The sequence below is a fragment of the Oreochromis niloticus genome, linkage group LG23 (genome assembly GCF_001858045.2).
Source record: "Oreochromis niloticus isolate F11D_XX linkage group LG23, O_niloticus_UMD_NMBU, whole genome shotgun sequence".
Taxonomy (NCBI): domain Eukaryota; kingdom Metazoa; phylum Chordata; class Actinopteri; order Cichliformes; family Cichlidae; genus Oreochromis; species Oreochromis niloticus.
The window spans coordinates 5,502,851-5,525,279 of NC_031986.2; the positions used below are offsets into that span (position 1 = coordinate 5,502,851).

The 22,429-nt window shown below is 41.9% G+C and overlaps 2 protein-coding genes and 1 pseudogene across 3 annotated transcripts; all 3 read right to left on the bottom strand.

Moving 5' to 3' along the window:
- Positions 1–8,625: 8,625 nt before the first annotated feature.
- On the bottom strand, positions 8,626–9,518 carry LOC112843869 (uncharacterized; annotated as a pseudogene).
- A 1,741-nt stretch (positions 9,519–11,259) lies between these two features.
- Positions 11,260–13,058, bottom strand: cldn10d (claudin 10d). Its single transcript, XM_005449941.4, has 5 exons — positions 12,664–13,058; positions 12,307–12,468; positions 12,137–12,218; positions 11,926–12,033; positions 11,260–11,790 (listed from the first exon to the last, which is right to left on the bottom strand). The coding sequence occupies exons 1-5, from the start codon at positions 12,893–12,895 to the stop codon at positions 11,598–11,600; spliced, it is 777 nt and encodes a 258-aa protein (XP_005449998.1). The 5' UTR covers positions 12,896–13,058; the 3' UTR covers positions 11,260–11,597.
- A 2,757-nt stretch (positions 13,059–15,815) lies between these two features.
- cldn10e (claudin 10e) lies at positions 15,816–20,994 on the bottom strand. Of its 2 annotated transcripts, none has more exons than XM_019351162.2 (5): positions 20,499–20,994; positions 20,240–20,353; positions 19,516–19,597; positions 19,301–19,414; positions 15,816–16,839 (listed from the first exon to the last, which is right to left on the bottom strand). In XM_019351162.2, exons 1-5 carry the CDS (start codon positions 20,728–20,730, stop codon positions 16,440–16,442), a joined length of 942 nt encoding a protein of 313 aa, XP_019206707.1. In that variant the 5' UTR covers positions 20,731–20,994; the 3' UTR covers positions 15,816–16,439. The 2 variants fall into 2 exon arrangements, with proteins under 2 accessions (XP_019206707.1, XP_003440934.2); XM_003440886.5 differs by having other exon boundaries at positions 20,240–20,401.
- Positions 20,995–22,429: the final 1,435 nt, after the last annotated feature.

Here is a 22,429-nt window from a genome sequence, read left to right on the forward strand (position 1 = left end):
ACCCTAATAATTAACTGACATCATTATGTTACAGTCTATATTTTTAATTCAATAAGATAAAAACTAGAATATACTTTAAATACTTGAAATTGTTAAAAATGGCAGGATTTGTGGAAAATTTTGGGTCAAGTTTTGTTGTAATTTTGGGGGTAAACAATATTATTTAGCTTCAATAATATTATTTCATTTATTTTATATAGCACCAGTTCACAGTCTCCTCACGGCAAGCTATCTGAGCCTGGCATCAGATGGAAGTTAAAGTAGACCCAATATGCCTTCCTTACATTCAATCAAAGATTTACTTTCAAGAAATGTGAAATTTAGAGAGAGAACATGCAAAACTACATTAAAAGACTCCAAGAATTAAACAAGTAAGGAGCAAAAAACAAACTCAATAGATTCCCTTTAAACTGATCTTATGAGATTAACTGAGTTCTTGTCATACACACTGAAAGTTTACATTTCAGCTTTTTGTAATGATCTTGTTCTTTTTTCAACAACATTTTGAGGTTATCTGCTGATCTGTAGGATTGCAACATCTACCAAGTACACAGAAAACAGTCTTTTTATTCGTTTATTTAATCTTGAGCACCATCTTCTGGCATCTCAGCAGAAGTACAGGCTCGGTACTACAGTAAGGACTTTTTAAGAAATATGAGAAATTGATCACTGTGTGTGGCACTCGTTCTCAATGAAGAGCATTACCGATTAAATGCACTTTCTTTGATTTCCAATTAAAGTATGTCGTTTTTATTTATAAAATGCTTTGTATTTAGCGAGTGATGAGTAAAGTGGTTATCATTAAGGACAGAACAAAAATAAATAAATAAATGAATAATAAGAAACAATTCAAAACGGGTTTTAAGAAGTGACTTAAAAATAGACAATGGCAGCAAATTCCACAACTTAGGTGCTGTCACAGCAAAAGCTCTGTCTCTCTGAGCTTACGCTGTGTCCTGGCACATCTAAGAGCAGATGATTAGCTTACCTGAGCGACCAGGAGGGTGAGTGCAAATGGTACAATGTAATGTACAATGTGCGACGTAGGTACAGAATACTTTGTACCTACATTGTTTTCTACAGACTGGAAATATTTTTTTAAATCTATTTATTAAAATAAGATTGTTGTGTATGTTTCATGTGTATTAGGTGATCAATCAATGCAAAAGAAAAACAGAAGTAACATATTGAAAGGCAAGATACCTGAAAACATGTGTAGAGGTGACAAAATAATTGTGTAGTGGATATAGTGATGCTCTTTCTGTCTTTTTTTTCATAAGCATGCATTATGTGCCTGCTTTAACAACACATACAGTCAAAAAGTAATGTCATAAATGAAAGTGTCAGAAAAAAGTAGAAGCTTTCTCATTTAAGCAAAAATTGGGGATAAAATAAACATTTAAAAAACTACTAAAGCTACTAAAGTTAGTAGCTATTAACTGTCTTGTGGAGAGTTAGTAGCAAAATTGATCCCACCTTTATCATGATCAACTCAAGCTGGAAGATGCTCTCCTGATTGCAGATTCATACAGCAACACCCAGAACCTGCAGAGCCAAACCATGTCCTACCCGATAGAGCCGTATGGTCAAATTCACAAACTAGCGCTGCAGCAGATCACTGACTTGCTGTCTGAGCCTCGTGTCCGGAGTGGCGACAGCTGAGGGTTCCATCTTTTTGCTCTGAAAGTAAAAGCTCTAGTCGGAATGTTGGAACAGCTTGGAAAAGGGGAGACTGGAACTGGAGTGTGGGTTGCATGTCACCAGACTGCTGTCCAAACTGCCATTTTTCAAGCGCAGTTTAAGTGGTTCATCAATCCTATTCAGTCACCAATGCCGATCTTACCAGATTTTGCAGAGTGGCTTGAGTACAAAGTCTGTATTCAAGATCATGATTTGTATTTCCATCATCCTTAACAATATGTCCATCAAGGGAAGGATGCCAAGCCGATACCAAGCAGAGAGCAACAACAGCGACCACCACCATGTTATTGGGCTATGACCCTCCTGCTAAGAAGTCAGAGCCTCCTAAAGAGGCAAAACAACTCCAAAAGTACAAGATTACCTCAAGGATAGATACCAGCAGTGAAATCAGATGCACTTGGAGGTACTCTATGAAGTTAACGCACTGTGATACACTAGATCAGATCTAGTGTAGTGCGTTTGCTTAGCTTTGCAAATCAAATCAAATCGCTTTTGTTGTCACTTTACATTTCTGGTACACTGGTACAGCACATGTGAGTCAAAGTCTTGTGTGTCTTGTGTACAAACAACAGAGGTGTGCATATATGTGTATGTGTATATATATATATATATATATATAAAAAAAAAAAACACCCAGCACGCCCCTACGGGCGGTTTATCCTTCAAGCTCGGGTCCTCTACCAGAGGCCTGGGAGCTTGAGGGTCCTGCGCAGTATCTTGGCTGTTCCCAGGACTGCGCTCTTCTGGACAGAGATCTCCGATGTTGTTCCCGGGATCTGCTGGAGCCACTCGCCTAGCTTGGGAGTCACCGCACCTAGTGCTCCGATTACCACGGGGACCACCGTTACCTTCACCCTCCACATCCTCTCGAGCTCTTCTCTGAGCCCTTGGTATTTCTCCAGCTTCTCGTGTTCCTTCTTCCTGATATTGCTGTCATTCGGAACCGCTACATCGATCACTACAGCCGTCTTCTTCTGTTTGTCTACCACCACTATGTCCGGTTGGTTAGCCACCACCATTTTGTCCGTCTGCATCTGGAAGTCCCACAGGATCTTAGCTCGGTCATTCTCCATCACCCTTGGGGGCATCTCCCATTTTGACCTCGGGACTTCCAGGTTATACTCGGCACAGATGTTCCTGTACACTATGCCGGCCACTTGGTTATGGCGTTCCATGTATGCCTTGCCTGCTAGCATCTTGCACCCTGCTGTTATGTGCTGGATTGTCTCTGGGGCATCTTTACACAGCCTGCACCTGGGGTCTTGCCTGGTGTGATAGACCCCAGCCTCTATGGATCTTGTACTCAGAGCTTGTTCTTGTGCTGCCATGATTAGTGCCTCTGTGCTGTCTTTCAGTCCAGCTTTGTCCAGCCACTGGTAGGATTTCTGGATATCAGCCACCTCCTCTATCTGCCGGTGGTACATACCGTGCAGGGGCCTGTCCTTCCATGATGGTTCCTCGCCTTCCTCCTCTTTCTTGGGTTTCTGCTGCCTGAGGTATTCACTGAGCACACTGTCAGTTGGGGCCATCTTCGTGATGTATTCGTGGATGTTTCTTGTCTCATCCTGGACTGTGGTGCTGACACTCACCAGTCCTCGGCCCCCTTCCTTCCGCTTAGCGTACAACCTCAGGGTGCTAGACTTGGGGTGAAACCCTCCATGCATGGTAAGGAGCTTTCTTGTCTTGATGTCAGTGGCTTCTATCTCCTCCTTTGGCCAGCCTATTACCCCAGCAGGGTACCTGATCACGGGCAGGGCGTAGGTGTTGATGGCCCGGATCTTGTTCTTACCATTCAGCTGACTCCTCAGGACTTGCCTGACCCTCTGCAGGTACTTGGTGGTTGCAGCTTTCCTAGCGGCCTCTTCATGGTTCCCATTCACCTGTGGGATCCCCAGGTACTTGTAACTGTCCTCTATGTCTGCAATGTTGCCTTCTGGTAGTTCAATCCCTTCAGTTCTGACTACCTTCCCTCTCTTTGTTACCATCCGACTACACTTCTCCAGCCCGAATGACATTCCAATGTCATTGCTGTATAGCCTGGTAGTGTGTATCAGTGAATCGATGTCTCGTTCACTCTTGGCATACAGCTTGATGTCATCCATGTACAGGAGGTGGCTGACAACTGCTCCGTTCCGTAGTCGGTATCCATAGCCAGTCTTGTTAATGATCTCACTGAGGGGGTTCAGGCCTATGCAGAACAGCAGTGGGGACAGAGCATCTCCTTGGTAGATCCCGCACTTGATGGTGACTTGTGCTATGGGCTTGGAGTTGGCCTCTAGTGTTGTGTGCCACATCCCCATTGAGTTCCTGATGAAGGCTCTTAGGGTCCTGTTGATCTTGTACAATTCTAGGCATTCCAGTATCCAGCTGTGGGGCATTGAGTCATAGGCCTTCTTGTAATCAATCCAGGCTGTGCACAGGTTGGTCAGTCTGGTCTTGCAGTCTCGGCTGACTGTTCTGTCTACCAGTAGCTGGTGTTTTGCGCCTCTGGTATTCTTGCCAATCCCTTTCTGTGCCCCGCTCATGTATTGACCCATGTGCCTGTTCATCTTAGCCGATATGATGCCTGACAGGAGCTTCCATGTAGTACTGAGGCAGGTTATTGGTCGGTAGTTGGATGGGACCGGTCCCGTCTTGGGGTCCTTGGGGATCAGGACCGTCCGACCTTCGGTTAGCCATTCCGGGTGTCTCTCGTTAACTAGCAGCTGGTTCATTTGTGCTGCCAGACGCTCGTGGAGTGCAGTCAGCTTCTTCAGCCAGTAGGCGTGAACCATGTCGGGCCCTGGTGCTGTCCAACTCTTCATACTGGAGACCCTTTCTTGGATGTCTGCCACTGTGATGGTTACTGGACCCTGTTCAGGGAGGTCGCTATGGTCTGCCCTCAGATCCACTAGCCACTGAGCATTGCCGTTATGGGTTGCGTCCTTCTCCCATATGCTCTTCCAGTATTGCTCCGTCTCCAGCCTTGGTGGTGCTGTTCTGTTATTGTTCCCTTGCCACTGAGAGTACACCTTTGCTGGTTCTGTGGAGAACAGCTGGTTTATTCTCCTGCCTTCTATCTCTCTGGTGTACCTCCTCAAGCGGCTGGCCAAGGCTGTGAGTCGTTGCTTGGCAGTTTCCAAGGCCTCAGGTATGGACAGCTTGCTGTATTTCTTATGCACCTTCTTTGTCCCGCCTTTCTGCAACTCCGTTAGTTGGCTAACCTCCCTCCGTGCTACTTTGATCTTGCCCTCTAGCCTCCTTCTCCATGGAGGGTACTGCCCCTTGTGGCTGTTCAACTTGTAGCCAAGCATCTCACTGATCACTGCTGCCGTAGTGTAGATCAGCTTGTTAGTGTCGGTAATCGTGGTTGTAGGTATCGTCCGTAGCGCTGCATTAACATCATCTAGCAGACCTTCTGAGGGTACTTCACGTAATCTTGGTAACCGGCTAGGGGGGGTCCAGGTTTCAAGCTTGGCCATGATCCTATCTTTCAGGTCAGTTCCTCTCGCACTCAACGATCCTTCTCCTATCGCACTTGGGGCTATGTACCCAATCTCGGGTGGGGTGATGATATCTCCCCCCTGACCTGGCGTCCTGACTCCTCCTTGCCGTAGCATTTATGTTGTACCTCGTCAATCTCTAGCTGTGAGAGCAGTCCCTTCTTTCGAATGTTGGAACACTGAGCTACTAGTTGTTTCGCCGTCACTGTGGATGTTGGGTATCGAAGAATCCATAGGTCCCTCATCCTATTCATGTAACCCCTTCCGCCAGGGTTACTTGCGTAGTAGCATTCCAACAACGCCCTGTTTTCGTCTCTTGCCCACCGATGCCTTCTTGTTCCAGTAGCCCACTTGTCGTCAGGGTGCCCTGGTTCCTCAACACCTGACGCGGACCTTGTTGATCCGGGCGACGTCCGAGCCGGCATGCCTTCATATTTATCTGTCTCGCTCATGTCTGCGGTAGGCTCACTTTAGCATAGGGGGTCTAGCCTTAGGACCCTTACTGGATACAGACGCCCCAGGCAGGAATCGAACTTGCGATCTTCTGCTCCAAAGGCGTGTAGTCTAACCACTACGCTATCCAGCTGCTATGGATAGCGTATATATATATATATATATACATATGTATATATACATATATACACATATATATACATATATATATATATATATATATATATCATATATATATATATATGATAGATGTAGCGGTTCCGAATGACAGCAATATCAGGAAGAAGGAACACGAGAAGCTGGAGAAATACCAAGGGCTCAGAGAAGAGCTCGAGAGGATGTGGAGGATGAAGGTAACAGTGGTCCCCGTGGTAATCGGAGCACTAGGTGCGGTGACTCCCAAGCTAGGCGAGTGGCTCCAGCAGATCCCGGGAACAACATCAGAGATCTCTGTCCAGAAGAGCGCAGTCCTGGGAACAGCTAAGATACTGCGCAGGACCCTCAAGCTCCCAGGCCTCTGGTAGAGGACCCGAGCTGGAAGGATAAACCGCCCACAGGGGCGTCCTGGGTGTTTTTTTTTTTGTTTTTTTTACATATATATATATATATATATACACATACACATATATGCACACCTCTGTTGTTTGTACACATATACATATATATATATATATATATATATGTATATATACATATATATATGTATATATGTATAGTCAGAACTGAGGGGATTGAATTACCAGAAGGCAACATTGCAGACATAGAGGACAGTTACAAGTACCTGGGGATCCCGCAGAAGAATGGGAACCATGAAGAGGCCGCTAGAAAGGCTGCAGCCACCAAGTACCTGCAGAGGGTCAGGCAAGTCCTGAGGAGTCAGCTGAACGGTAAGAACAAGATCCGGGCCATTAACACCCACGCCCTGCCTGTGATCAGGTACCCTGCTGGGGTAATAGGCTGGCCAAAGGAGGAGCTAGAAGCCACTGACATAAAGACAAGAAAGCTCCTTACCATGCATGGAGGGTTTCACCCCAAGTCCAGCACCCTGAGGCTGTACGCTAAGCGGAAGGAAGGGGGCCGGGGACTGGTGAGTGTCAGCACCACAGTCCAGGATGAGACAACGAACATCCAAGAATACATTGGGAAGATGACCCCAACTGACCAAGTGCTCAGTGAATACCTCAGGCAGCAGAAACCCAAGAAAGAGGAGGGAGACGAGGAACCATCATGGAAGGACAGGCCCCTGCACGGTATGTACCACCGGCAGATAGAGGAGGTGGCTGATATCCAGAAATCCTACCAGTGGCTGGACAAAGCTGGACTGAAAGACAGCACGGAGGCACTAATCATGGCAGCACAAGAACAAGCTCTGAGTACAAGATCCATAGAGGCTGGGGTCTATCACACCAGGCAAGACCCCAGGTGCAGGCTGTGTAAAGATGCCCCAGAGACAATCCAGCACATAACAGCAGGGTGCAAGATGCTAGCAGGCAGGGCATACATGGAACGCCATAACCAAGTGGCCGGCATAGTGTACAGGAACATCTGTGCCGAGTATAACCTGGAAGTCCCAAGGTCAAAATGGGAGATGCCCCCAAGGGTGGTGGAGAATGACCGAGCTAAGATCCTGTGGGACTTCCAGATACAGACGGACAAAATGGTGGTGGCTAACCAACCGGACATAGTGGTGGTAGACAAACAGAAGAAGACGGCCGTACTGATCGATGTAGCAGTTCCGAATGACAGCAACATCAGGAAGAAGGAACACGAGAAGCTGGAGAAATACCAAGGGCTCAGAGAAGAGCTCGAGAGGATGTGGAGGGTGAAGGTAACGGTGGTCCCCGTGGTAATCGGAGCACTAGGTGCGGTGACTCCCAAGCTAGGCGAGTGGCTCCAGCAGATCCCGGGAACAACATCGGAGATCTCTGTCCAGAAGAGCGCAGTCCTGGGAACAGCTAAGATACTGCGCAGGACCCTCAAGCTCCCAGGCCTCTGGTAGAGGACCCGAGCTTGAAGGATAAACCGCCCGCAGGGGCGAGATGGGTATTTGTTTGTTTTTTCTTATATATATATATCTATATCTATATAGATATATATATATGTGTGTGTGTGTGTGTGTGTGTGTGTGTGTGTGAGTGTGTGGGTGTGTGTGTGTATGAGAGTATGTATATATGTATATATATGTGTGTGTGTGTGTGCATGTGTGTACACAAGTCAGCAGATGAATATTATGCAAAAAATAGCTTTTATGTATAATATGTACAATATGGAGTACCTCCTGCCTGACGGAGCAGATGATTAGCTTACCTGACAGAAGTAGAGAGCATCCAGTGAGGATGCTCTCAATGGCACAGCAGTAGAAGGTCCATAGGATGCGGGGGCTCATGGCAAATCTCATCAGTCTCCTGAGAAAGAAGGAGACTTCTACTGCACAAACTGTTTTGTTTGTGTGAACTGCCCATGTGAGATCTTCTGCCAGATGTACACCTAGGAAACGGAAGCTGCTCACTCTCTCCACAGCAGCGCAGTTGATGGTGATTCAGTTTAATTCAGTTTTATTTATACAGCGCCAAATCACAACAACAGTCGCCTCAAGGTGCTTTATATTGTACAGTAGATCGTACAATAATAGATACAGAGAAAAACCCAACAATCAAATGACCCCCTATGAGCAAGCACTTTGGCGACAGTGGGAAGGAAAAACTCCCTTTTAACAGGAAGAAACCTCCGGCAGAGCCAGGCTCAGGGAGGGGCGGGGCCATCTGCTGCGACCGGTTGGGTAGAGAGAAGGAAAACAGGATAGAAAACATGCTGTGGAGGAGAGCCAGAGATTAATAACAAGTATGATTCAATGCAGAGAGGTCTATTAACATATAGTGAGTGAGAAAGGTGACTGGAAAGGAAAAACTCAATGCATCATGGGAATCCCCGGCAGCCTACAGCTCTTGCAGCATAACTAAGGGAGGATTCAGGGTCACCTGGTCCAGCCCTAACTATATGCTTTAGCAAAAAGGAAAGTTTTAAGCCTAATCTTGAAAGTAGAGATAGTGTTTGTCTCCCGAATCCAAACTGGAAGCTGGTTCCACAGAAGAGGGGCCTGAAAACTGAAGGCTCTCCCTCCCATTCTACTTTTAAATACTCTAGGAACAACAAGTAAGCCTGCAGTGTGAGAGCGAAGTGCTCTAATAGGGTGATATGGTACTACAAGGTCATTAAGATAAGATGGGGCCTGATTATTTAAGACCTTGTATGTGAGGAGCAGGATTTTGAATTCAATTCTGGATTTAACAGGAAGCCAATGAAGGGAAGCCAAAACAGGAGAAATCTGCTCTCTCTTTCTAGTCCCTGTCAGGACTCTTGCTGCAGCATTTTGGATTAACCGAAGGCTTTTAGGGAGTAGGGACTTCCTGATAATAATGAATTACAGTAGTCTAGCCTGGAAGTAATAAATGCATGAACTAGTTTTTCAGCGTCACTCTGAGACAGGATATTTCTAATTTTAGAGATGTTGCGCAAATGGAAGAAAGCAGTCTTACATATTTGTTTAATATGTGCGTTGAAGGACATGTCCTGGTCAAAAATGACTCCAAGGTTCCTCACAGCATTACTGGAGGCCAAGGTAATGCCATCCAGAGTAAGAATCTGGTTAGATACCATATTTCTAAGATTTTCAGGGCCGAGTACAATAACCTCAGTTTGATCTGAATTAAGAAGCAGAAAGTTAGCGGCCATCCAGGGCTTTATGTCTTTAAGACATTCCTGCAGTTTAACTAATTGGTGTGTGTTATCTGGCTTTATGGACAGATAAAGTTGGGTGTCATCAGCATAGCAGTGAAAATTTATGCTATGTCTTTTAATGATGCTGCCTAAGGGAAGCATGTATAATGTAAACAGAATTGGTCCTAGCACTGAACCCTGTGGAACACCATAATTGACCTTAGTGGGTGAAGAGGACTCTCCATTTACTTGAACAAACTGGAGTCTATTAGATAGATATGATTCAAACCACTGCAGCACAGTACCTGTAATACCTACAGCATGTTCTAATCGCTCTAATAGGATATTATGATCAACAGTATCGAACGCAGCACTGAGGTCTAGCAGGACAAGCACAGAGATGAGTCCACTGTCAAAGGCCATAAGAAGATCATTTGTAACCTTCACTAAAGCTGTTTCTGTGCTGTGCTGAGCTCTGAAACCTGACTGAAACGCTTCAAATAAGCCATTCCTCTGCAGATGATCTGTTAGCTGTTTGACAACTACTCTTTCAAGGATTTTTGATATGAAAGGAAGGTTGGAGATTGGCCTATAATTAGCTAAGACAGCTGGGTCTAGAGATGGCTTTTTAAGTAAAGGTTTAACTACAGCCAGCTTGAAGGCCTGTGGTACATAGCCGATTATTAGAGATAGGTTGATCATATTTAAGATTGAAGAATTAATTAATGGCAGGACTTCTTTGAGCAGTTTTGTAGGAATGGGGTCTAAAAGACACGTTGATGGTTTGGAGGAATTAATTATTGAAGTTAACTCAGAAAGATCAATTGGAGAAAAAGAGTCTAACTTAACATCGATGGTACTAAAAGTAGCTGTAGATAATATTACAACTGTGGGATGATTATTGGTAATTTTTTCTCTAATGATTAAAATTTTATTTGTGAAGAAGTTCATGAAGTCATTACTAGTTAACGTTAAAGGGATTGTTGGCTCAGTAGAGCTCTGACTTTTTGTCAGCCTGGCTACAGTGCTGAAGAGAAACCTGGGGTTGTTCTTATTTTCTTCAATCGGTGACGAATAGTAAGATGTTCTAGCTTTATGGAGGGCTTTCTTATAATATACCTTACCTTATATTGTAAGGTAAAGACCCTACAATAGTACACAGAAATCCCAACAATAAGGCCATCCCCAGTGACCAAGCACTTTGGCAACAGTGGAAAGAAAAAACTCCCTTTCTGCCAGAGGAAGAAACCTCCGGCAGATTCTCACAAATCTCCGGCAGAACCAGGCTCAGGGAGGGGCAGCGTCTGTCCCTTTGGTTGGGGGTGAATGACAAAACACAAAAAAATGATACCAGTAAATTTTAATTTCAATTTCTTATCATTGAAAATAAAATAATTTACACAATTTACACTTTTAATAGTAATGAATACATTGAGCACTATCACTAAATTTAACTCCTAACCGCTGAACAGACCAAGATTGTATCCATACAAAGGAGCTGTTATTATTTTGCCTGTTGGTCAATGCTGGTACGAACCCTGTTCAGGCTCTATTGATCCCTTGGGAAGGTTTTAACTTTCTTTCATTATCTTCATTTCATTTCATAATCTCAGAAAATCTGTTTGGTTTGAATGCTCAAATTATTTTTCCACAACACAAACCAGGCATGAACACGAAGAACTCAAAAAGAAGTTTTAAGATGCTTATCAGCCACTTGATCAAAATTATAAAAATGATCAGTTTGTATGGTAAATAAGAACAGGTTGGACATGTTATGCTTTAACACATCAGTTAACCATTCTGAAATATCAAGAAAAAGATGAAGATGAATTGGTCCCCTCATTAAGGACCAATGAGGGGACCCATTCAGAGGGATTTACATAAGAGTCACTGGTGGCACAGGCAATTCAGGGACACAACTTTATTGCAGAGACTTACAAAAAAACTTACAAACAGAAAAATTGGTGCAGAATATTATAAATAAGGAAATGCACCAGTAATAAATTAAAGGCCAATTGTTAAACATTTTATAACTTATATTAGCAACTGAACTTGTACAAAGATGATTGGAGACATGGAATTTTGAGGAGGTTGGCCAATTTTTAAACAAAATACACCTTGTTCTGTCATGGGACTCAAATGTTATTTACAACACCAACCAGTAAGAGCAATGTCTTTATGCTACAGCTTCATGTTGTATGAGTAATCATACGTTTTCTTTCTTCACTCTTGGTTCCCTCTGGCTCAGACGAAGCTGTCTCTGCCCAAGGTTTGATCTGTCTTATTTGTTGCTCTGGTTGTTCGGCCATTCATGCCTTTGTTATACAGTGGGGGCACTAGTGTCACTCTGGAGGATGGGGGCGGCATCATGTATGTACGCATGGTACGGGCAGTGGCGTAGGAAACTGGTCTCTCTGGCCTTTGGTTGGAGCTGATGCTAGAAAAACAGGAGACACAAGGTGAGGTAATCCAAGCTGTTACAGGTTGCTAGTTCTGGCCTGCTATACAGGCAGCCACGAATAGAGAAAGGTTATCACTTTACAACCTTTAGGGACTTATTTATTTTACTCACCATGATGGTACGAGTTCTTTCCCAGACAAATAGGCCAGCACCGCCCCTGCACAAATAAGAAGAAGGGATCCTCCCCAGCCAACAAAAATTGCCGCTCCAAGTTCAAACCTGAATTGAATGCAGATGTGTTTCATTGCATGTATTTTTAAAGTTAATATCTATTTTTAAAAATCAACTACTATAATATGAATACCACTTGAAAATTACTTACTTCTGTGCCCTGAAATTTGGATCCTTAAATTCAGTTATGACTCTGTTAGCCCACCACGAGTAGGTGATCATGCCGCAGCCCCCTACCAGAAAAGAGGCTGTATTTTAAAACCTCTTTTGGCTATTTTGAAAACTGATCAACCAACATATATGTATTAAAGGATTGTTTACCTGAAGCCAGGTAGGTAATAGCACCAGAAAATGTCACCCTTGAATTGACAATCTCTGTCCCGCCTATTTTAGTACATTTCATCCCTATGAGTGTGAGGACGCCCCCGAAGAAGCCTGTAATGACAGCACAGACCGCCAGTGCTCTGCAGGCGTGCAAGAACGCTGAAAGAAAACAAATACAGTTTATCTTAACATAACAGTAGTGCATTTTATTAAGATAACCTAAAGAAATTTCTATGATCTCTGCTTCAAATTGTATCTTCAACATAGAAAAACATAGCAAGGAACTAAAGGAACAGCTGAGTACAACATTAAAAAGAGAGACTGTAAAGTTTTGAATATCTCAGCGTATCCTACCAGGCAGGGCCAGCATGGAGGGGTAGTATTTGCAGTCAGACACCCCCGTGGTGTCTGAGATGCAGTCCATCCACAGGTTGGAGTAGTAATTGGAGGTGGTCAGCACTAGTGTGCCCACCTCTGAGAAAGTCCAGTACTCTGTGGGAAGAGTGGAAGAGACCAGAATCCAGCCACATAGGCAGGACACGAAGCAGCCGATCTCCACGTACATCACCACCGTCCTGTACTTCATGGTGAAAGCTGGTCCTCGACCAAAACCCGTAACAGCTGAAAAAGTAAGGTCTCACTGCAGGAAATGTGAATGGGCCTCCCCCTCTGTGTCATTACTGATGTGTAAGTGTGAGACTAGCAGTGTGGATGCTTTGAGCTCATCTTATCTTTTAGATAGTTCTGTCCAGTAAGCGCCTTTGATGTTGCCACCAGGAACAGTATTACGCCTGCCATTCGTTTTAACCTTTTCATTATGGTGTGCCTCTACTTTGTTTAGGTTCCCAGCTCAGATGTCAAATGTGTAAAAGTCATGTTTTTCATGACTAAACATTAAATGTTGTTTGTGTGACGGTTTTTTGGGGGGGGTATTTCATAAGTTTCAAGTTTCACGGTGATCCCAGATTTCAGAATTGTTAAACGTATTTGTTTTTCATTGTTTCATATCTGTTATTGTGTAATAACAGAAGACAGCATGGTTTCTGGATCATGTTCATATGGGGCTTATTTGCAATGATAGACCTTTAACCTGCGTTTGTGGATGAAGTTCCCAAAAAGATTCAGGCATGTTTTTGATGCAGTTTGAGGGCCCAAAGTTCACAGGCATGCTATATCGATGTTTGGCCTTGTCCTTTATGCAGAGTTCTGCAGATTTTCACAATGTTTTGAAGATATTTTGTAATGTAGATGTACAGTCTTTTGCAACTTCAAATTGGGTAAAATAATAAAAATTCCTCCATAATTTATTAAGATAGTTTTCTGCATTTTGGTGAACCATTGCCTAACTTTACGTCTGAGTGTTTCATGTTGTGCTGTTGTAAATAAAACATGCATTTATGCGATTTGCTGTCATTGCATTCTGCATTCAGCTAGAACTGTCTTATCCAAGCTGTCTTGTCATTTCTGTAAGTCTTTTGGAATAGATCTCCAAGCTTCGTCAAGGACATTCCAAAGCTCTTTGAATGTTGGCTGCCTTTTGTTTCATTCACGGACAAGATCATCCTACATTGCTTCAGTAATGCTGAGATGCTTTTGCATGATGTTTCTGAATCTAAGCTTTTCCTTACTCATAATGTTATGAGTTCCTTGAAACATCTCTCTATCTTCCTCTTTCAGTCTGATGGAGGGAGAGGATCGAGAATTTTCCTCACGCTTTAAATGTTTTTTCCCTCCATTGATTCTAGTAGTGGTAACAAAGCACAGTAGTTTATATGGTTTATATTTAAGTAAACCAACCTTTTTGGATAGTTAACTATGTGTGGAGTTGCATAGTGAATTATACAGCCAGTTAAAATGAGAATTCACAAGAAGGATTTAAAAACCACATTACCTCAGTTTCGATGGATCTGCTTGTCTATGTAAAAACAACTCAACCACATTGTTTATGTATAAACAGTAAGCAGCCATGTCTGATACACCTGCATGAGGGAGAGTTGATGACACATGGGGAAAAACACACACAACAAACCAGTAAGTGGGTTTTCCGAGAAGCTTCTAAAATTACGTCTTTTATCCTGTTTTCCTTCTCTCACCCCAAACGGTCACAGCAGATGTGAGCCTGGTTCTGCCAGAGGTTTCTTCTTGTTAAAAGGGAGTTTTTCCTTCCCACTGTCACCAAAGTGCTTGGTCATAGGGGGTCATCCTATGAGTCTACCTTACAATATGAAGCACCTTGAGGCAACTGTTGTTGTGATTTGGCGCTGTATAATTGAATTGAATTGAACTGAATTGAATTGAATTGAATTGAATTGAATTGAATTGAATTGAATTGAATTGAATTGAATTGAATAGCAGCTCAGGCTTTCTACATGCAAATAAATGATACTCACAGCCAACCACATGGAAAGTTTACCATTTAAAATCGGCTTTTTGCAAAGTTGCCCCTTGTGTGTAGACACAACACTGTTTCATTTCTTGAGTTTGCTGCCTTTTTTATGCTTGAATGTTTCTCAGGTCAGCATTAAATGGTTCTACAAACAGATGAACATTTGTGTGAAAGTGGTCAGACATAAGGCCTTGGAATGACGTGAGAATGAGTGAAAAAGTGAAAGAGCAAAAGGTCCAATGAAAAACTTTGAAAGACCTTCAGAAAGCCTGGAGAAGTTGCTCAAAAACACTTTAAAAAACCCAACAAGAAAGTCGTGCTCCTTGGAAGCAAACTAAAAAGAAATGAAGGGTGGCTCAAGACTTTTGTATAACACTTTAAGCTTTTTTTATGGAGCCCTCAGTTGATTAAAAACAAGGAAAATTTGGATTAGTAGTTAAAGTGACGAGAACAGCAACAGCAAGTGCAAAGAACTCCACTACATAGCCCTCAAATGAACTTTACCTTTACTATGTTGTATACACACACACACACACACACACACACACACACACACACACACACACACACATACATTTATATAGTTTCTTAATAAAACCCACTCTTACGTTTTCATTTACGGATTCATTTATTTCTAACATTACTCAAATAGGCTATTTTTTTTGTTTTTATAAATGTTTACCAACTGTTATGTACTCTGAATTGTTCAACTCTTTATTGTTATTGTGTTAAAGATTAATTTAATTTGAGGGGTCAGGTGGGAGGCACTGACTGATTTTTTGTTTTTTGCCTGCTTGATTATGGTCATATTATTTCTATCCATTTGACCCCTTTTAACTTTCTATTGTGACTTGTAGGAATAAACTGTGTTTGTTTATGTTGCAAGAAATGTATTATGTTTATTGTGTCAAGGCTACGCTGCAACGGCTGGTTGCGTGTGATCTTTGCTTGGGTTTCTATATAGCAGTTACAGTGTCTGGAAAATCTAATGCTAAACACTTTGTTTTCAAGATTTTCCACAAGGTGCAATGCTCAATTGACAGAGATAGAAGTACTGTATTGTACTGAATCTTTATTTTGAACATGTTAAAATAGTAACAACAACAAAAGAGGGAAAAAGACAAACAAAGCAAAACAAAAGGAAAACAAAGCAATAATAATTATAACTTACATTTTCAAAAAGGAGTAGGAAGAAGCACAAGCTTATTTAACAAAATCTAACAGTCTACACTTTTTCTTTTCTGTCCGTCAGAAATCTCTAGCTATAGATGAATGATCAGCCTACCTCCAGTGGCCCATAGCAAGTGTGCAACCCACAAAAATCCAGCCTAGTATGCTAAGCAGTAGCCCCTGGATCTGACCCAGTCTCCTCCACATCCCTTTCATTTGGTAAATATATGCAGTACACCAGCAATAATAAGATATTAAAAGACACAAGCCATTTGCTTTAGTCTTCTTCGAGTCTTTTTGTTTACAGTCAGCTAGACCTGATTAGACTGGTGGGGTTTTATTTGCTGTCTCAAAGGTTACCTAAAGTCTTCCATCTTTTTTAGAAGTTGATGTGTGGAAACAACAACCTTACAAATCTGAGAGAAAAAAATCCAATAAAACATTTGTCAGACACTTTAATTAATACAAAACAGACAACTGAATGCAATTTATACCACATATTAAAATCTTGAAGCATCTGACTGCTTGGTCATCACATGCTCTGAAGTTTTTTTTATACCTAATAATTCATATTTCAAATATAAGAGTTTTTGACAAATGGTGCAATCTCACTCCCTAAAGTGCCTGACATGGAAGTTTGTGCCCTGCTTCTCTGGCTGTTCATGCCACTCCTCACTTCTGACAGACTTGATAGGCTGGACCTTGAAGACAGGCCAGACTGTGACCCAGATCCTGATCTTGATCCTAAATCTGTCTTCAGCTCAACCCTTTCAGACCTTTCTGACTGGGTGGAACGCCTTGACTTGGCCGTGCGTCTGGATCTTGAGGCAATGCTAGATAAATCTGAGCCCTCAGACCTTGATAATAGTTCAGAAATAGAGGACAGTTTGGTCTTGGATGTGATCTCCGACACTGTGGACAGAGATGTGGTGGACTTCTTTTGCAATGGGTCTGGCAGTCCCTTGACAATCACCCTAAGGAAGGAGATGCACATTATTGTCAAACACGACAGTTACATGTTCCACTAAGCAAAACGTAGTAAAAAAAAAATCACGTAGTGTATTATTAGATGATAGGTCAGCCAAACTGTTGATGTTTTTCCCATTTTCCAGACATAACTGCTCCTCCAAATTTCCTGCCATATGCTGTTGGTTTGTTGATTGATTTTTCATTCCACCATTTTGTTCTGATCTAAAATAGCTCAACAAGTACTCAAATAAGCATCATTAAGTTTGTGGCAGACGTCATTAGCCAGAAGCTTAAGTCCTAAATAATCAAATGCTCCTCAAATTTTCGGGCTCCTCATCCATTAGATATCAGCTGCCTCCCCTGCAGGCCATCCGAAACTCTTTTGTCAAATCATTTTTGCCTTTCAAGTCATGCACATTTACTTTTGATTATTCATCCTGGCTCTTCATGGAACTTCTACTACTTTTGGTCATTTAGGCTTCTGCCTCGGAGGTTTTGGCATACCTGCTCATTATTTTCAATGGCATGTCCTTTTCTGTCTTCATTATTCTTCTGTTTTCACTGTTCTAAACATTTAGCACAATCTTCAGGTTTTGGGGGTACTAGCATTGGTAATCGTTAGCGGTAGTAGTCCTCCTGAGTTTCTGATGTTTCCTGTCCTCCACAGGAATGATTCAAGCATGGTTCTTATAAGGTCAAATTAGCAATACGTGGATCCCTATATTTTGTGCCATTTTAGCAGCATCTCCTTGGCCTCTATGCAGTAACTCTTTCCATTAAGATCTTGGAAAAGGCTTGCATTTAGAATTGGTAATAGTTCTATCTCTACTGTTTCATTTCCAAGATCTTCACTAAATAGGTAGGTAGGTGCTGCTCTATCAGCCTTACAAGCCTTTCTTTCCACCCTCAGTCGTGTAGCGCCGAACACATCAAAGTTGCCTAGGAGGCTTAACGTTGTAAGGTAAGTCCTTATAATTCGAAACTTTCCTTCCACTCCAAATCGTTTGCACGTCTTCTGCCTTACTTTTCTAAGTCACCAAGTCTAAATTCATGTCAAGTCGGCATATAGCTGGTGGTGGTATAAAAGTCTTACTCTTACTCCTGCTGCCAACTCTGAGCCTCATTATGTTCTGTGTGCTCTCTACTGGCCAACAGCAGGACAAGCCTTAATGCAGCGTCTTCTCTCCACTGTTCCTTGCAACTCTCAGCCTTTCGTAGCCTTTATTCTCTCTGTGGGCCATCAGCGGCCCCGAGCCTTATTGTAGGCTCTTCTCTCATGTGCTGCAGCTTTCAGTCTTTGCAGCCTCTCTATTCTGTCAGCTATCAGAAGCCCTGTGCCAACGTTGCTCTTACCGCTTGCATTTTCAGTCTTTGCAGGTTCTCTGTTCTGTCTGCCATCTGCAGCCCAGGCCCTTAACCCAAGCTCAACCTCCCTCTGGCCTTTGATATCCCTCAGTTTTCCCTTTCAAACAAATGGCAAACGTGGCCTGCCATTGGAGGCCTGCCACCAGACTCACTTCTAGCCCTGGTGGGGATCCTTCAAGACCTTTCCCAGTTTTCTTGTTCTTCTCGGTGCTTATGCTTCCTATGCCTTGCCATGCCATGCATTACTCCTAACATGCATGTGTTCCCTTTCCATAGGCCAGAACTCTGCTGCAGTAAGATCTTTTTTTCTTTTGGGATCCTGCTCTAACCCCTTTCAAAGTTGGGGTTCTGTTCCGCCAAGACAGACCATTGTAGTCTAATCGTGTAATACCCCTATCTAATTTCTGCTCGTCAATAAATTACGTTCATTCTTTCAAATAATCTCTCTTTATTGAAAGAAGCTTATGCATAAGTTCATAAAGGACAATCTATGGTCTTTCATCTGCCTGCTCCCAGGTTCTGCTGGCTAAATTAAAACTTGATCACTCCAACTTTACCATGTTGTCAAGGTGTTTGTCATCACTGGTCTAGTCCAGTAACCCTCTCCCGGCTTTCTTCAGGCCAATCAGCACTCATGCTGCGTAGTTTAAATCTCACTCTCATTCTCCCTTTATGTTCCGTCAAGACTGGCCATTGGAGACAAACCGCCAAATTTGTCTAATTTCTGTTCATCAATAAATCATGTTCATTCTTTCAAATGATCTCTCCTTATTGAACTACACTTACCAAATACCGGATTTGACAAAGAGGGGCAGGTCTGACTGTGTAACAAGTTGTTTGCCATTAAGCTTGTGGTTTCATAACACAAATGATCCTCAAATCTGACAAAGTTGCAAAATAGACATATATTATTAAGACTTAAAATTAGTGACTGAGCCCATAAACTTGACAGGTAATTGTTAACAGAGGTTAGCACGGAAAGCCATTTTCCCATAGACTTCTATAGGATTCTTTTTGCAATCACCATTTTGCAGCCATTAAGTGGCCTTCAGATAGACTGTGGCTTTAAAGCATCCTCTTCTATCCTGTCTATGCACTTACTTTTTCTCTCCTCCACAGAGCGGTGTGCACACTGACCATAGATAGAAGGCACCACCAGTGATGTGAAAGGCTGAACCCACCCAGCCGAGAAATATTGGGGTGCCAAGGTTAAACCTGTTAGATGCAAACCAAAGAGATGCGGAGATCATAATTTAAAATTTTCAGTTTTATTCAATGTAGGGTAACATTTATTATGTGTAACCATGGTTACTTACTGGAGTCCAGTGGGGCCAGGGTCAATATGTATTGCATAGACATACTGTGCATAGACACCATACCCAGATGTGGACAGCACTCCTGAATGTAAATCAAGTTAAAAAATAATAGAGTCAAAAGTTACATTGGCTGCTATGCATATCACATATGCAACATGTGTTTGTATGCATAAGATATATAATACATTTTGGGGTCAGCTTGAGAGAAAGCCAGATGTGAAACGTAATCTAAGAGTCATAGCTGCAAAATTATAAGACATTTTGTCAATTTTCAACCAATAACTCATTAATTGACCTTGAAGACCTTGGTCGATTTGAGCCATGTTTTAATCGATTGTCTGATGATGACCCCACTATACATCCCTACAGTGTTTCATCAGAATTCATTCAGAATTTTTCAAGTTATATTTACAGACAGAAGGAATCTCATGCATCCTACCAAAATCATAACTGCCTTGGCAGAGGTAAAAATTTGAATATTCTGGCAATTATTTCATGGTTCAGTGTTAAGCATTTTAAAAATGATATTAAGTTACTGTGCTGGATGTCAATTGTAAGTTACCTTTATCCAGTCTTGACACAAATTAACCAGCAAAATCCAAGAGCAGACAATGAATAGAACTTAAGTACACAAAGAAATGAAATACAAGCCATCCCTTCTAAAAGAGTGATAAGATGGTATTCACACCCAATGATTTTCCAGTAATTAAAGCTAGACATTTACCACTGATGATGTGGCAACATCCACCGATGTAGATCTTCTTGTATTTTGATTGTACTTTTCCTCCAATGTAGGTGCACTCCATACCCAACAGACTAAGTACAAACCCCAGCATGCCTACAGAAAGAGCCGACATCAACAGGGCTCGCACTATTTGGACATAGTCTAGAGTGACAATAAAGGACAGACAAAGGTTTATGTAAACATTCTTGATTTGCAAATGAGAATAAATACAGCTTGAATACTAAATATGTTGACATACCTTCCACAGACCAGAGTACAGGGAAATCATAACAGTTGGTGACAGCAGTTGAGTCTGTAAAACAAGATCTCCACAGACTAGTCCAGTGCCAGGCTACCTTGATGACAGCCGAACCTCCCATGCCCCCAACGGAGGCAATCTTCCAGCCCTCCATTGCCATAGTGCAGGCCACGAAGATCCAACCCAGTACCGTCATCAGGAACCCCCAGATCTGAACCACTCGAATTTTCATCGTAGGGATTGTTGTTGTTTCCTTTCTAGATTTCTGACCCAGAAGCTTTTGTTTATTTAAGCTTCAATCCTTTCTCACCCAACTGCAAACCACTAGTTTGGTGAGTTTCTTTTTTAATTTTTAAGATGGTAGTCGGTGATTCAAGCAATCCTCGGTCTCCAAACTCAAACAAATGCTCTTCTCAGAGAGAAGTGAATATCATGTTTTAAAAAAGGGGTGTGTGGTGTTGTTTTCCAGATATTTCTTTTTGTATGTCTGTGTGGGATAAAGCAGTAATGCAGGTCCTCATGGGCCTGAGACTGCTTACCTTAGCATGTATCTCAAATTACCGAAGACATCATATCCACTGTTTTCAGACAGTTTAAAAGAAGAAGGATCTATTTATAGCATGAGGCATAGTTTTCTTTTCTAATTCATAATTAATACTGAGATTTTTTTTATATCAGGCCTTTTAGCTATATTCCCTCCATAATATAGCTAAAAAGCATGGAATTTAAAAACATTACAAAACCTTAAAATAATGAACAGGAATGGTTACCTAATTAAAAGAGAGATTTTAGAACATTTCTTTACTTCTTCTGCATCTTCCACAACTGCTGGGGTCAAAAGGTACAATTTAAGGAAGGATTGCCAAAAGTAAGGACGTAAAGGTCTAGTTTGATATTTTTTTCAAGAATATGTCTTAATTCGGTACCACAGTAGGTGACCAATATACCAAAAGCCGCACTCATCCACCCTCGCTCTTTCCAAACTCTATACTGTGCTATTTGATACAGGCAGAAATGCTGCAAAAATAAATCTTAGCAAACAACTATTTCAACTGATCCCCATTTAGATTCACAAAATGGTAACAAAGGTTCCCAATTTTGTTTGTCTCTGGCTATAAACCAAATAGAAATGGATTTGTGTCTAGCAGAATTCTTTTCTTTGTTTTTTGACATGTCATGACCCATTCCTAAATGTTTTAATATTTCCCCATTGCCAGCCATAGTGAGACAGTGTGCCTTTACTCTCTGTGCATTTAGTACATACCTATGTCTGGCATCTATATTTTATTATAAGTGCTTAACTATTTACCATTTCGATGTTTGGCACATGTAATTCCGCTTTCCAACTATAGTGTGTTAGACTGAGATCGTATGAGTTACACCACAAGCTGAGTTCCAGACCTCTTAATTTTCCAGATTTTACTTTCCAATTCTTAACTTCATTCAATTACCTCATAATGGGAACTCTAGAATGATGATGCGCTTATTTACCAAGTTGTGGATGTGTAGGGGTAATGTAAATGTATGATATTGATGTGCTTTTACAAAGCTTGTCAGTTGCAGACATTTAAAAGAAAAAACATTTCTCATTTCTATAAAGGACATGACAGTTTATGGGATGCCGTGCCTTGAGACAACTGTTATTGTGGTAGGCAACTATATAAATAACACTGAAAAGAAACTGAATTAAATTTATGCAACAGACAGGGAGCTATTTTTTGCCAATTTGCCTTTAATTCAGATTCATGAAATTCTTCCTCATATATATGGGGAAACCACAGACACATGGCCTGTCCCACATAAATGACATTAATAAAGGAGAGTTGATGGAACAGTCAGGGAGGAAGGAAACGCTAAAGAAACTAGGGACTGAGTACACTAAAGGAGAAACATATATAACAACAATATAAACACTAAAAAAAACAAGACTC